This window comes from Sturnira hondurensis, unplaced genomic scaffold (genome assembly GCF_014824575.4).
Source record: "Sturnira hondurensis isolate 20B ecotype Veracruz unplaced genomic scaffold, ASM1482457v3 Scaffold0001304, whole genome shotgun sequence".
Lineage (NCBI taxonomy): Eukaryota > Metazoa > Chordata > Mammalia > Chiroptera > Phyllostomidae > Sturnira > Sturnira hondurensis.
Genome location: NW_028073935.1, coordinates 8,305,799 through 8,320,952, shown reverse-complemented (window position 1 = coordinate 8,320,952; position 15,154 = coordinate 8,305,799). Strand labels below are relative to the sequence as shown.

The following is a 15,154-nucleotide window of genomic DNA, read 5'->3' as shown; positions in this document are numbered from 1 at the left end:
TCTGAGGTACAGTGAGATTAGGGGACTTAAGGTCACAGAGCAGGTAACATAGCAGAGCTGGAGTTGGATTCAGACAGTCCAATTTTAGGTCTGTCCTTTCACTATATAAGCTATACTACTCCACTGAGATTTAAAAACACAGAAACCAATGAAAAAGGAATTAGAAAACTATTTTGGAAATATCTACTTAGATTTTTACTTAATTTCATACACCAAAATAAATTCTGGACAGGTTAAAGAGTATTACCAAAATAAAAGTGATTTTTTTATATCTAGAATAAAATACTGGACTTCTGAATATGAAATTTTATGTTTTTTAAACTTAAAAACAATTAAAGAAGTTACAAAGGAAAAGATACGGAACTATACAAAATATAAAATTAACCTGAAAATATGATAAGGGATTAGTATCCTTAATATATACACATATCTCATAAATTCACTTTTTAAACACACTTGTTTAAAATTTATATATGGACTTATGAGCTCTTAGGAGCTTGATTCTATACATAGTAAATTATTAATTTTCTCCAGAGGTAAACCAGGTAATGCCGATATATTTAAAATGTAGATTTCAAAAGACTGAAAACAAGAAGAATGAATATTTAGTCACTGTGAGACAAGTATAAAAGGTATAACACGCATAATGCCATAAGGAGAGAAAAGAAAGGAACAAAAGAAATGTCTTATACAGTAATGACTAAGAGTTTTCTCAAGTTAATGTTAGATACCAAACCACAGATCCAGGAAGCTAGGGAGCACCAAGCATGATAAACACCAAAAAATTTATACCTAGGCATATAATTTGTAAACTTCAGAGCATCAAAGATTTAAAAAATCCTGAAAAAGGCCATAAGAAGGAAAACACCTTACTTGTAAGACTTGCATCCAACTTCTGGTCAAGATGGCATCATAGGTAAATGTGGTACTCAATCCTTCCACAACCACGTTAAAATTATAACTAAATTACAGAGCAGCCATCGTTCAGAACCACCTGAAATCTGGCTGAATGAAAGTCCTGCAACTGGGGAATTAAAGAAGCAGCCACATCAATACTGGTAGGAGGGGCGGAAACATGGAATCAGATGGTCACTCAGCCACATGTGGTGGATAAAAATTGGGAGGGATATCTCAGCTGTAGAGGTCCACCCAAGGAGCAAAGGGTACCAAATCTGTTCCTCCAACCCAGAGTTCTAGTGCTAGAAGAGAATTCCCCATAATTTAGAGAAGTCCCCATCATTTCTTACTATTAAAACCATCATGGATTAAGGCTGAGTGAGACAGACTTCCGGAGTCCAAGGCAGTTTCTCTTAAAGGGCCTGCATGCAGACTTACTCAGACTCACTTGCTCTGAACTCCAATGCTAGGGCAGTAGGTCTAGAGGCATCAGAGATATAAGGGAGGAATTGAATAGTCTAGTATTAAAGTGAGAGCAGGGGCCCAGCTTTCTCCCAGACAGAAGTGTTGGCAGAGGCCATTATTCCTTTGATGAGACCCCCTCCACTACAGAGCAGATAGGTGGGATCCATATCAAGATTCCATCAATCTGGCTCACACTGCCCTGCCCTGATGGTTCCCTGAGGCCCTGCCCCACCCAGCTTTTGGACCCATCCAAATGGTTTCCAGTTGCTTTTCCATAAGAATGGCTTGTCTTGGCTCATGCTTCAGATTTTCCTAAAATCTCTCAAAACACTTAGCATCTGGCTGTAGCATGCCCAACCCTGGCACTAGCAGCAGCCAGCCTTGGTTCATAGCTTGCCCTCACCTGGGCACCTCCAAGCCTAGCACAGGTAGTAGTCATCTGCAGATCACTTTGTAGCTTATGCTGGGTGGCTCTGGGCAGAGCATAGGTGGAGGCTGACTTTGGCCTGTACCTCCTGGGAGTCCCCGGAACCAGTGCACTGAGTTGACAGCTTCAGATCACACTGAATCACCAGCAGCCAAACACCTTCCCCTAGTGATACATTCAAGGGCTAGATTCAGTGGGCAGCAGAGCCATGCTGAAATAAGTACTGCTCTTTGGGATAGGCCCCTGCGCAGGTGATCCCACATGGTGGTCCACCTGAGACATCAAGCATACCAACATTCACATCATGGGGGTGCCAGAAAGAGAAGAGAAAGAGCAAGAAATTGAAAATCTATTTGGAAAAATGACAGAAAACATTCTTAACTTGGTGAAGAAAATAGACATATGAGTAGAGTAAGCTCAGAGTCCCAAACAAAATGAACACAATAGGCCCACGCTAAGACACACCATAAGTAAAGTGCCAAAGGTTAAAGACAGTCTTAAAAGCAGCAAGAGAAAAACAGTTACCTACAAGGGAGCTTCCATGAGACTGTCAGAGTTGATTTCTCAACAAAAACTTTGTATTCTGGAAGGGATTGGCAAGAATTATTAAAGTAATGAAAAGCAAGGACCTAGAACCAAGATTATCTACCCAGCAGAGCTATCATTTAGAATCAAATGACAGATAAAGAGCTTCCCAGCCCTGGCTGGTGTAGCTCAGTGGATTGAGCACGGGCCTGTGAAGCAAAGGGTCGCTGGTTCGATTCCCAGTCAGGGCACATGCCTGGGTTGCGGGCCAGGTCCCCAGTAGGGGACACATGAGAGGCAACCACACATTGATGTTTCTCTCCCACTCTTTCTCCTTCCCTTCCCCTCTCTCTAAAAATAAATAAACAAAATATTTTTTTTTAAAAAAGCTTCCCAGACAAGAAAAAGTGAAAGTTCATGACCACCAAATCAGTATAGATGATAGATACATAGATATAGATATGTCTCTTCTTTGAGAAGAAAAAAGATTAAAATATAATCAATAAAAACACCGATCAGCCATTGGATCTATAAACCAGAATAAAGAAGCAGGACAGCAACAGACTTATAGCGACAGAGAACATCTGATAGTTACCTGATTGGAGGGAATTGGGAGGATGGATGAAAAAGGTGAATGGATTAAGAAGTACATATTTGTTGTTACAGAATAGTCATACAGATGTGAAGTATCCCATAGGTTATATAATCAGTAATTTCTGCCCTGGCTGGTGTAGCTCAGTGGATTGAGCGTGGGCCTGTGAACCAGATAATTGCGGTTTGATTCTCAGTCACAGCACATGCCTGGGTTACAGGCCAGTTCCTGGCAGGGGACACACCAGAGGCAGCCATACATTGATATTTCTCTCCCTCTCTCCTTCCCTTCCCCTCTAAAGATAAATGAATAAAATCTTAAAGTAATATTCTGATAACTATGCATGGTGTCAAATGGGTGTGTGATTTATCAGGTTGATCACTTAGTAAGTTATGTAATGTCTAATCACTGGAGTCTACACCTGATACTAATAATGTATGTCAACTATAATTGAAAAAATTTTAAATGATTAAAAATAAGTTTAAATAAAGAATTACATATAACTTCTCAGAAACCATACAAGAAATGAGTGTGAAATGAAATACTTACATTGTTGAGAGGAAAATATTCATTAACTAGACTTCTGTGCCCTGTAAAACTATCCTCCAAGAAGTGAGGTAGAAATACTTTATCAGATAAAAGTTGAGGGGGTTAGTTGACATGCCTTTCAAAAATTATTAAAAGTTCTTTAGAAAGAAGGAAAATGATGCATGTCAGACCCCAATAGGCATATTGAAGAAGAACAAAATGGGAGAATTAACACTATATAACTTCAAGACTTACTATGAAGAAAGCCACAACAATCAGTTGTGGCATTGCTGAAAGAATAGACAGATCTATGAAACAGAACAGAAAGCCTAGAAACAGACCTATATGCATATAGTCAACAAATCTTTGGCAGTGGATCAAAGACAATCTTCAACAAATGGTGCTGCAACAAGTAGACATCTACATGCAAGGGGGAAAAAAAGAAAGAAAATGAATCTTGCCCTGATTGAGTAGCTCCTTTGATTAGAGCACTGCCCTCATACCAAGGTTTCAGGTTCCATCTCAGGTCAGGGCACATACAAAAAGCAACCTGTGAATGCATCAATAAGTGAAATAACAAATCAATGTTTTGTTGCCCTGCCCTGCCCTGCCCTCTCTCTCCTCCTCTCCCTCTCCCCCTCTTTCTTACTCTCCTCCCTCATTCTAAATAAATAAATTTTTAGAAAGTCAATAAATAAATTTATTAAAATCTAGACATTTAACCCCACAAAATTTAACTCAAAATGGATCAGAGAGCTAAATATGAAACTATGCTCTTAAACTCCTAGAAGATAACGGGAAAAAACCTAGATGACCTTGGGTATGGCAATGGCTTTTAAGATAGATCACTGAAGGTATGACCCATGAAAGTATTAATAAGCTATACTTAATTAAAAATTTACTTTGTTAAAGATAATGTCAAAAGTGTAAGAAGATAAGCCACAGAACAAAAGAAAATACTTGGCAGAGGACGTGTATCTGACAAAGGACTGTTACCCAAAATATACAAAGAACTATTAAAACTCAACAATAAGAAAACAAAAAACAAAACCCTGATTTTAAAAATGGGGTAAAGTCCTTAACAGACACCTCACTGAAGAAATTATACAGGTTGGAAATAAGTAAATGAAAAGATACTGCACAACATATGTCATCAGGGAAATGCAAATTAAAATGATACACCAATTAGAATGGTCCAAATGTAGGCAAGGACATGGAGCAACAGGTACTCTTACTGCTGGTAGGAAAGCAAAGTGATGATGCAGCCACTTTGGAAGAAATTTGGTAGTTGCTTACAAAACTAAACATATTCTTACTATAATGTTCAGCAACCATGCTCCCTGGTATTTACCCAAAGGATTTAAAAGACATGTATCTAAACAGAAACCTACGCACAGATGTTTCTAGCAGCTTTATTCATAATTTCCAAAACTTTGAGCTAATCGGAAGGCTGTCTAGATGAATGGATAAGTAAACCGTGATACATTTAGACAATTGAATATTAAAGTCATGTACCACATAATGACATATGATGGTGGTCCCGTAAGATTATAATGGAGCTGAGTTTCCTTTAAGAAATAGAAGGATATGTGGTTCAGAAAGGAGTTTTTATTCTCTGGTGGAAGCAATATTGTGGAGCTTGGTGATAGATTTCTTCTCACTCACAGCGCCTCAATTTTGAGTGAACAGATTACATCCCAGTCAGTGACTGACCTGTTTCAGATCACAGGAACCTATCCTCCCAAAGCTACATATTCAGAAGGCATAGTTCTCTTAGATCTAGCCTGATGGTCTTCAGGGTATGCTGCTGCAAATTTTTTGTTGAGGACCTAAGATCCTGTACAATGACAGAAGTCCAGAGGAGCTATTTTAACAAGGCTTGAGTACCACTGCCACTTTAGGAAAAACTTTTGGTGTGGAGTCAGCCTGTCCTTGTTCTTTGGAAATATTTTCAGGTTGTAATGATGTAAAGTATAGATAAATTTTATTCCATCACTGCAGTGCCAGAGAGAGCCCTTTGTGCTAGATAGGGTTGATGGAACTAACAACAAATTTCCATAGTCCAAATACTGAATCCCCAGTTATATGCCCTCTCCATGTTAAATACTCTCTTTTTTTTATGAGTACCACAAAGTTACTTGACCCCACCACTGCTCCAACATGCAATAGCCAAAACCATGTTGCCGTGCCAATTCCTATGTTCCTTTATCTCTCCATCTTGATTTCCTATTCCTACTGATCCTCCGGCCATCTTTCCTTCCTGACATTATTATGGTCTATGTCTTAACTAGCTGGTTTCTCCTCTATATTTCCAATGAGTCTAGCACATATTCCTGTTCATGGAGCAGCACTGACAGCTTCATATTCTATTTTTGACTCTCCACTGGAAGCAGGTGAAAGACTTTTAGGACAGTGTTTATAAAGTCTACCATAGTGTACAGTAATGTCCTAGGCTTTCACATTCACTTACGACTCACTGACTGGCTCACCCAAAGCAACTTCCAGTCCCCCAAGTTTCATGAATGGTCATGGTAAGTACCCTGTACAGGTGCACCATTTTTAAATCTTGTATACCTTATTTTCATTATACCTTTTTAATGTTAGATACACAAATATTTACCATTGTTACAATTACCTACAGTGTTAAGTACTATAACATGCTGTACAGGCTTTTAGCCCAGGAGCCTAGGTATATGGTAGGTTAGACCATCAAGGTTTGTGTAAGTGCCTCTATGATGTTCCTGCAATGAAACCACCTAATTTCTCATTTCTCTCAGAACATATTCCCATTGTTAAGTGATATATGACTGTATTCAGCACTAAAATAAGCTATTGAGCCATGAAAAGACATGGGAGAAACTTAAATACATATCATTACTAAGTGAAAGAAGCCAATAAGACCAATCTGTATAATGTATGATTCTATATGACATTGTGGAAAGAGTAAAACTATGGAGACGGAGAAAAAAAAATCAGTGGTTCTAAGGGCTTGTGGGGGAAAAGGGATGAATAGGTGGAACATGGGATTTTTAGGGCAGCATAAGTGCTCTGTAATAGTGAATATATGTCATCATATATTTGTCCAAACCTGTAGAATGTATAGCACCAAGAATGAGCCCTAACGTCTTGGGCTCATAGACTTTGAGTGACAATGATGTGTATCAATGATGAACCAGTATAGGTTTATCATTTGTAATAAATGTATCACTCTGGTGGTGAATGTTGATAAGGAAAGAGGTTGTGCATTGGAGAGAGGGAAGTGGGTAATAGAAATTCTCTGTACCTTACCCTCAGTTGTGGAATGAACCTAAAACTGCTTTTAAAAATAAAGTCTGTTAAAACATTTTTAAGGTAGATTTCATAGTTATAAAATTTTCCCAATCTCTTAGTAAGTTAGAGATTCTATTTGTGTTGAAGCAAAAGGATTTAAGGTCAAAACAGAGGTGCTGATATGTTTAAGAATGATGATCACTTTTACTAAAAAGAGACATATTACTAAGCTCTATTAGGTTCCTCAGAGAGCATCACTGTTAAAATGCTGAGTAAATTTGTAGATTACTTATGAATTTAGCTAAATAATTTCCTTCCAGTGTATATATTACTTACAATAATAATTTTTACCAGTTTTTAAAAAAAAAACTGCAACAGTTCTGAAGTTACAATGATTGGTCATTAATTTGCTTAGAAGCAACAGCATACCCATCATAGAAAGGAGGTTGTTCCATGTATGGCATTCATTTTTTGTTCCAAGGTTCTCATTAGGGATAATGAGTTAGAATTTCCTGTAGGGGGTCATTATTTACTAGAGTTAGCCTTGGTATAGCAATTCAATAGTTGCAGCTATTCACAACTATTAGAACAATAATGAGTAAAAACAAAAAATAACCAGATAGTCTAAGAGGGTAAAAGTCTTTGATTTTTGGAGTTAGATCCACATACCTCAAAAACAAGTGTGGCATCTATGGAAAAGAAGATATGATTTCTCAGCCCCATGTTTATGTATGCCAGGAAGTCTCAGAATCCTCAAATAAATATGTACAAACAAATTCATAAGCCAGATTCTACATTCCTAATCCTTGCTTTTTGCCATATTATTAAATACGTAGACCATAAATAGAAATTCAGATTCTAACAGTAACCAGTATGAACAATAACTAACTATGCATAGGCCCAGGGCTGATAACTCAGTTTGTTTGAGTATCATGCCAATATGCCAAGGTTACTAGTTCAATCCTGAGTTGAGAACATAAAAGAATCAACCAATGAATTCATAAGTAAGTGGAACAATAAACCTCTCTCCCTCTCTCCCTTTCCTCTTTCCTTCCCCCTTCCCCTCCATCTCCCTCCCTCCCTCCCCCCTTCCCTCTCCCCCTCTCCCTTTCTCTCTGTTTTCCCCTCTGTCCTCCCTCTTTCCCCCTCTCCTGTACCTCTCCCTCCCTCCTTACCTCTCTAAAATCAGTAAATAGAACAATTTAAAAATAATAATAATTGACTATGCATAAATCAGAATTAGAAACAAAATTAGATTTGGTTAAGAGAATTGGCAAGGTAGAGCATATAATTGCCATGTGTGAGATCACCAGAGGAGCCTGGGAAGGTGATCCAAGGTTTCAAGAGGTCAAGGGCTAGATAAAGGTCACTTTTCAGGGTTCCCAAAATAAGAGAGAACTCAGAAACATTCCCTTAGATATTTTGGATACAGATTCATTTATATGAAGGAGAACAATCAGTTGTTCAGTAACAAAGGCAAAAACAGGATTTAGAAGAAAGGGGACACAGGAAAAACTACAGACAATATGGAAACAACGAGTCTCATTTATGTATTTTTGAAGGTAACCTGATTGGCTGGTATGTAGCAAAGAGGTCAGTTGAGGCATTCTGTCCCCGAATAGGGGCCAACTGGGAATATCCAAATAATTCAGTTGGTTTCATAGTATTTAGAAAATACTCAGTTTTTTGCTATAGGATATGAGAGACTGTATTTATATAACATCTCATACTTTGCCATTATCACCTCTACTTTTATATTAGAGTAGACCTGAAACATTTCATCTTTCTTATTTAAAAATTTTTTTAGTTTTATTTATTTATTTTAGAGAGAGGGGAAGGGAAGGAAAAGGAGAGGGAGAGAAACCTCAATGTGTGGTTGCCTCTCATATGCCCCCAACTGGGGACCTGCCCACAACCCACACATGTATCCTGGCTGGGTATCGAATCTGCGGGTCTTTGGTTCGTAGGCTGTTGCTCAATCCACTGAGCCACACCAGCCAGGGCTCCTCCTCCTCAAATTTTGTTTGCATTTCAGAAGTTTATTTTTTGTTGATGACTTAGATATTTAACTTGTAAATATATTGTATACATTTAAAATCCCCTTTCCCTTTAATAGATCTCCTCATACTTAAAATCATCTGAAGTATGCTTATTTTATTATATAATGCCAGTTGGGTATTCTATCAAATGTTGAATTTAGAAAATATTGAAGCTTCAAGAATGGACACCTAAACCCTATATCAAAATGGCTTGATGATTTAGTCTGACTGGTTGAATATATAATATCCTAAAGTTAATTATTTTGTCTTTTATTGAAGAATCTTTTACTAGAATATGATAAGCAGTCGGAGCAGTTGGATATAGAAAAAGAACGTACTAATAATTTTGAGCATCATATAGAAGAACTTACAAGACAATTAAGGACTTCAACTTCTCAGGTAACTTTAACTGCAGAAATGAAAAATTTATTTAGACATGAAAATTTTAGTAAGTATATTTCAATTCCAATATTTTGCATAAAATAAAATTAATACATAGAAGCTTAATTTCATTTTCTTTTTCCCACTGTTGGGGAAAAAACTAGCAACTGTTCTGTCTTACTTTTTCTGAAATATATTTTATTGATTATGCTATTACAGTTGTCCCATTTTTCCCCCTTTTCCTCCCTTTATTCTCCCTTTATTCCCTTCCACCCTGCACAACCCTCCCACCCGTATTCCTTCCCTTTAGTTTGTGTCCATGGGTCATACATATAAATTATTTGGCTTCTACATTTCCTACACTATTCTTACCTTCCCCCTTCCTATTTTCTACCTATTCTCTATTGTACTTATTCTCTGTACCTTCCCCGCCCGCCACCCTCCCACTGCCCTACTGATAACCCTCCATGTGATCTTCATTTTTGTGATTCTATTCCTGTTCTAGTTGTTTGCTTAGGTTTTCTAGTTGTTTTTCTAGTTTTGGTTGTTAATAGCTGTGAGTTTGTTATCATTTTACTGTTCATATTTTTTATTTTCATTTTCTTAGATGAGTCTCTTTAACATTTCATATAATAAGGGCCTGATGATGATGAGCTCCTTTAACTGGACCTTATCTGAGAAGCACTTTATCTGCCCTTCTACTCTAAATAATAGCTTTCCTGGATAGAGTAATCTTGGATGTAGGTCCTTGCCTTTCACGATACTTCTTTCCAGCCCCTCCTTGCCTGCAAGGTTTTTTTGAGAAATCAGCTGACAGTCTTACGGTAGCTCTTTCCTTTTCTCTTGCTGCTTTTAAGATTCTCTCCCTATCTTTAATCTTGCGTAATGTAATTATGATGTGCCTTGGTGTGTTCCTCCTTGGATCCAACTTCTTTAGGACTCTCTGAGCTTTCTAGACTTCCTGGAAGTCTATTTCCTTTGGCAGATTGGGAAAGTTCTCCTTCGTTATTTGTTCGAATAAGTTTTCAACTTCTTGCTCTTTCTCTTCTCCTTCTGGCACCCCTATGATTCACATATTGGAACGTTTAAAGATGTCCTGGAAGTTCCTAAGCCTCTCCTCATTTTTTAAATTCTTGTTTTCATCATTCTTTTTTGGTTGACTGTTTCTTTCTTCCTTCTGCTCCAAACTGTTAATTTGAGTCCTGGTTTCCTTCCCATCACTGTTGATTCCCCGTAGATTTTTCTTTATTTCACATAATGCACCCTTCATTGCTGCCTGGGTCTTTGTTATGCCATTGAAGAACCGAGTGAGTTCCTGGAGCATCCTGAGAACCAGGGTTTTGAACTGTGCATCTGATAGTTTGGCTATATCTTCATTGCTTAGTTGTATTTTTTCCTGGAGCTTTGATCTGTTCTTTCATTTGGGCTGTTTTTTTTTGTCTCAGTGTGCCTGTTATGTAATAAGGGGCAGAGCCTTAGGTGTTCACAAGAGCAGGGCAACACACATTGATGTGCTGTGATACTGTATGTGGGGGAGGAGTCAGAGAGGGAACAGTTGTGCTTGCTCCACTCTCTGCCAGTATTCAGTCACTTCCCCTGCTACCCACAATCAAATTGGGCCCTCCTGGTGGTGATTCCCAGGTAGGTGGATTTGTGTACATTCTAGGACCATGCAGGTCTCTCCAATGACCTCTCCTGTGAGGTTGGGAGTTTCTCCCACTGCCGCCTCAACCCCTACACGTATTTTCAGTCAGAGGTTTTGAGGCTTTATTTCCCCACACTGGAACCCTGGGTTGCTTGGTCTGTCTTGCTCCCCATTTATTTCTCCCAACTTATCTGCATGCCAGTGGAACTGCCCAGTCCGCAAGCCACTGCCTCGCCTGGTCCTCCATCCAGCTGCCTTGCTGCAAATCCTTTCCACATGGCTGCCCCTCTCTGCCCCTCCTACTGGTGTGGATAAATGTTTCTTAACTCCTTGGTTGTCAGACATCCATACAATTCAATTTTCTATCAGTTCTGGTTGGTTTTTGTTTTTAAATTTGTTGTTGTCCTTCTTCTGGTTATGGGAGGAGGCACAGTGTGTCTACCTACACCTCCATCTTGGCCGGAAGATTATTCTGTCTTTCTTACTGCTCTAACCTCAGTTCCCCTGGGGTTTTTATATTATTTTTGTCTTTTACTCTACTAGTGTTCCTGGTTTCTTGTAGTGTTTGCCAGTTAATTTCAATGATAATAGTGTTTAAAACGTATCCTCAATTTAACATTGTCATTCTTTGGAATAGATTTTGGAATCTTAATTTTCTTAATACTATACCAACATTCTCATTAGTGTGCCATTTTTCTCTTCCACTCCTTTATATTTTGTGTGTGTTTACAGCAATGAATCATTTGTCATTTTAGTGTGAAAAATTAAATTCTGATAAAGATGATCTCATGGCTCATGTTGAAACATTGCAATCTAATGCCAAGTTATTGGAAGAACAGATTTTGGAAGTCCAAAAAGCCAAAGCAATGGCAGACAAAGAGTTGGAAGCTGAAAAACTTAAGAAAGAGCAAAAGATAAAGGTAAAAACAGTACTGTGGGATTAATTTATTATATATTAATGGTTTTTATCAAGGTGTTATTTAAAAGATGGGAGGGAGGGAGGAGCATGGGGGTGGGATGGGATGGGAGTAATAGACAGAAAACTGTACTTGAAAAATAATTAAATTTTAAAAACTGGAAAAAATAAAAGATGGAAAGATTAATGAGTAGCATTTGTGAATACAGCAGATTCCTTTAATTTTTTAATGTATACAAACTATGAATTTGAAAATCCAAGCTATGATTTTTGAGTGTATATTGTTTTAATATTGAAATATTTCAAACATTTTATATTTTATTATGTCAGATATATTTTTGTAATTCCTTTTAAATACCTTGTTTTTTAATGTTTGTTGACTTGCAGTGGGGGTGGCTTTTTTATTTCTAATTTTAGGAGCATGCCAGTTCTGTTAAGGAATTTGAAGGACTTTGCCTACAACTTCAAAAGGAGAAGAAACAGCTACAGGAAGTCATGCAAGAATTAGAGCTGGTTAAAAAGGTAAAATAAACCATCAGACTCAAAACTGAAGCCAGTATGAACATTTGTTAAACTATTCTATAAACATTGAAAATAAACGGTCCAAAACCAGTATTACTTATGGTACTAAAATAATCATGTATAAATTGCTTGCCTGAAAATATTGAAAATTTAACTTACTTTTTGAGTGCCTGTTCTTCCAGAAGAATCTAAGCTCATGAATCATTAGATTGTGATATTAAAATATCACAAATATCATTGTGATATTTTATTTTGGTACATGATTATTGTATTATGACACATGAAGATTTAATGTCAAAAGTTGAAATTCATATTATAATTACAAGTTTGGCTTACTTTTCTCAACTTTTTCAAAGATGAGGCTACAAATATTATACAAGCTGCTTAAAATATTAGTGTTTATAAATAAGAGCCCAACAAGAGAAGAATTACCAATTGTAATGAGATATGATGAAACTGTGGAAATTGGATTACACTTTTAGAAAACATTTTGAAATGACAAAGTAGAAAATATCTGACTTCTTGTGTCTTCATTATTGTATAAACTTTATTTCAGAAAAGCATAGTAGGATCTATTTATTCCTGTGGCATCATTTTAGCAATTTTACAAATGAAATTAACTGATCTTCTGTTTTATGGATCTTTTATTTATAATACATGCAGGATGCCCAACAAACTTCATTGATGAATATGGAAATAGCTGATTACGAGCGTTTGATGAAAGAACTAAATCAAAAGTTAACTAATAAAAACAGCAAGATAGAAGATTTGGAACAAGAAATAAAATTTCAAAAACAGAAACAAGAAGCCCTGCAAAAAGAAATGAGTGAGCAAAACACAATTAATTTTAATTTAACAATAATTTCATCATAACAGAATATAGTAGAGCAACATTAGTTGTTTATTTCTCAAGTTTTGACTGCCAGGCAGATGTTTCACACAGTGCTGTTATTAAGGACCTGAAAGGTTGTAAAACCATTTGTGGTTCAGACATTTACAATCCATTATGGTGCATAATGCATTCACTTAAATATTTCTTAAGTGAATTACTTAAGAAATATTTATTACTTATTACTCACACCTGCTGTGTGAGTAATACAAAGATAAAAAAGGGTCTTTGTCAATCACTTGTTGATTGTCAGCAGAGTGGGATAATTTAAACAGCAGTGAAATCTTTCTTTTTAAGGTGTTTCTATTCCATTGTATCTATAAAATAATTTCTAATGTAAGTATCTAATATAAGCTATAAATATCCCTTAAAACCTAGCTTCTTCAGCTACATCTCACAGATTGATGGGTTGTGTTTTTATTTTAATTCAGCCAAGGATATTTTTTAATTTCCTTTGCATTTTTTCTTTGACCTATGGTTTATTTAAAAGCTTATTGTTTAATTCCTACCTACTTAAAGGAATTTTCAGATATTTTTCTGTTAATGGTTTAGAGAACATACTCTGTATGATTTAGTCCTTTTAAATTTTTTGAGTTTTATTTTATGGCCCAGAATATTTCTTTGCATAAATGTTCCTCACTCACTTGAAAGTAATGAATTAGACTGTGTTAGGTGTTAGATTGTTCCATGTAATTATTAGAACAATCTATCTTGCTCTTGTCTGTTAGAGCAAGTCATTTGACAGGGTTAAGTTTTCTATATCCATAGTGATTTTCTGACCATTGTTGTACCAAGTACTGAAAAAGGTATGTTGAATTCTCTGATCATAATTCTGAATTTATTTTTCTTTTTAGTTTTGTCAGGTTTGTTTCATGTTATTTGGAAACTCTGGAATTAGCTACATATACATTTAGTATTGCTAGTCATTTTTAGTGATTTGATCTCTCTATTGTGAAACATTTTTCTTTTTATCGCTGGCAATAGTACTTTTTCTTAAAGTGCACTTTGATATTAATATTAATATAACCATTCCACCTTTCTTTAGTTTTCTGTTTACATGGCATATCTTACCCGTTCTTTGGCTTTCAACCTGTGTAAATTTGTAAAGTGTTTCTTTTATTTATTTATTTATTTTTCCTGGCTTTTCCAGTTTTTTAAAAGATTTTATTCAATTATTTTTTAGGGAGGGGGGAAGGGCCCTACCCCTTCTCTTTCCTTCCAGGGAAAAAGAGAGGGAGAGAAACATGATTGTGGGAGAGAAACATCAATCAGTTGCCTCTCACACACCCCCAGTTGGCAACCAGGCATGCAACCCAGGCGTGTGCCCTGACCAGGAGTTGAACCTGTGACCTTTCAGTTTGCAGGCCAGTGCCCAACACACTGAGCCACACTAGCCAGCATTCTCTTAATAGACCAAGTATGTTTTTTATTTTATTTATTTTAACTTTCATTCTATTAACTTTTAAATTATTTATGCTGTTACAGTTGGCCCAGTTTTCCTTCCCTTCACTCCCCATCACTCTGCCTGCTCCACATTTCCAGAGTCATTCCCCTCACCATTGTCAGTGTCCGTGGGTCCTTCATATATGTTCTTTGACCAATCACTTCCTCTTGTTTGCATCATTACCACCTGCCCCCTTTCTTCCAGCAGCTGTCAGTCTATTCCCTGTTTACATGTCTCTGGTTCTATTTTGCTTGGTAGTTTATTCTGCCATTAGATTCCTCTTATAAAGTGAGATCATATTTGTCATTCACCAACTGACTTATTTCACTGAATTTCACTGAGTGTAATAGTCTCCAGTTCCATCCATGCTGTCATAAAGGGTAGGAATTCCTTCTTTCTCTGTGCTGCATAGTATTCCATTGTGTAAATGTACCACCGTTTTTCAAACCATTCTTTTTTTTTTTAAGGTTTTATTTATCTGTAGAGGGGAAGGGAAAGAGGGAGGGAGAGAAATATCAATGTATGGTTGCTGGGAACTGGCCGGCAACCCAGGCATGTGCCCTGACTGGCAATCAAACTGTAGTTCTTTGGTTTGCAGGTCCATGCTCAATCCA

At 36.9% G+C, this 15,154-nt stretch overlaps 1 protein-coding gene across 3 annotated transcripts in view; it reads left to right on the top strand.

Moving 5' to 3' along the window:
- GCC2 (GRIP and coiled-coil domain containing 2) overlaps window positions 1–15,154 on the top strand; it is a 98,257-nt gene that overhangs the window by 17,790 nt on the left and 65,313 nt on the right. For all 3 annotated transcript variants that reach the window (XM_037070669.1, XM_037070673.1, XM_037070663.1), the window contains exons 10-13: window positions 9,023–9,142; window positions 11,525–11,689; window positions 12,103–12,207; window positions 12,871–13,033. In XM_037070669.1, the coding sequence (XP_036926564.1) occupies window positions 9,023–9,142; window positions 11,525–11,689; window positions 12,103–12,207; window positions 12,871–13,033 (553 nt within the window). The remainder of the gene's footprint in view (window positions 1–9,022; window positions 9,143–11,524; window positions 11,690–12,102; window positions 12,208–12,870; window positions 13,034–15,154) is intronic.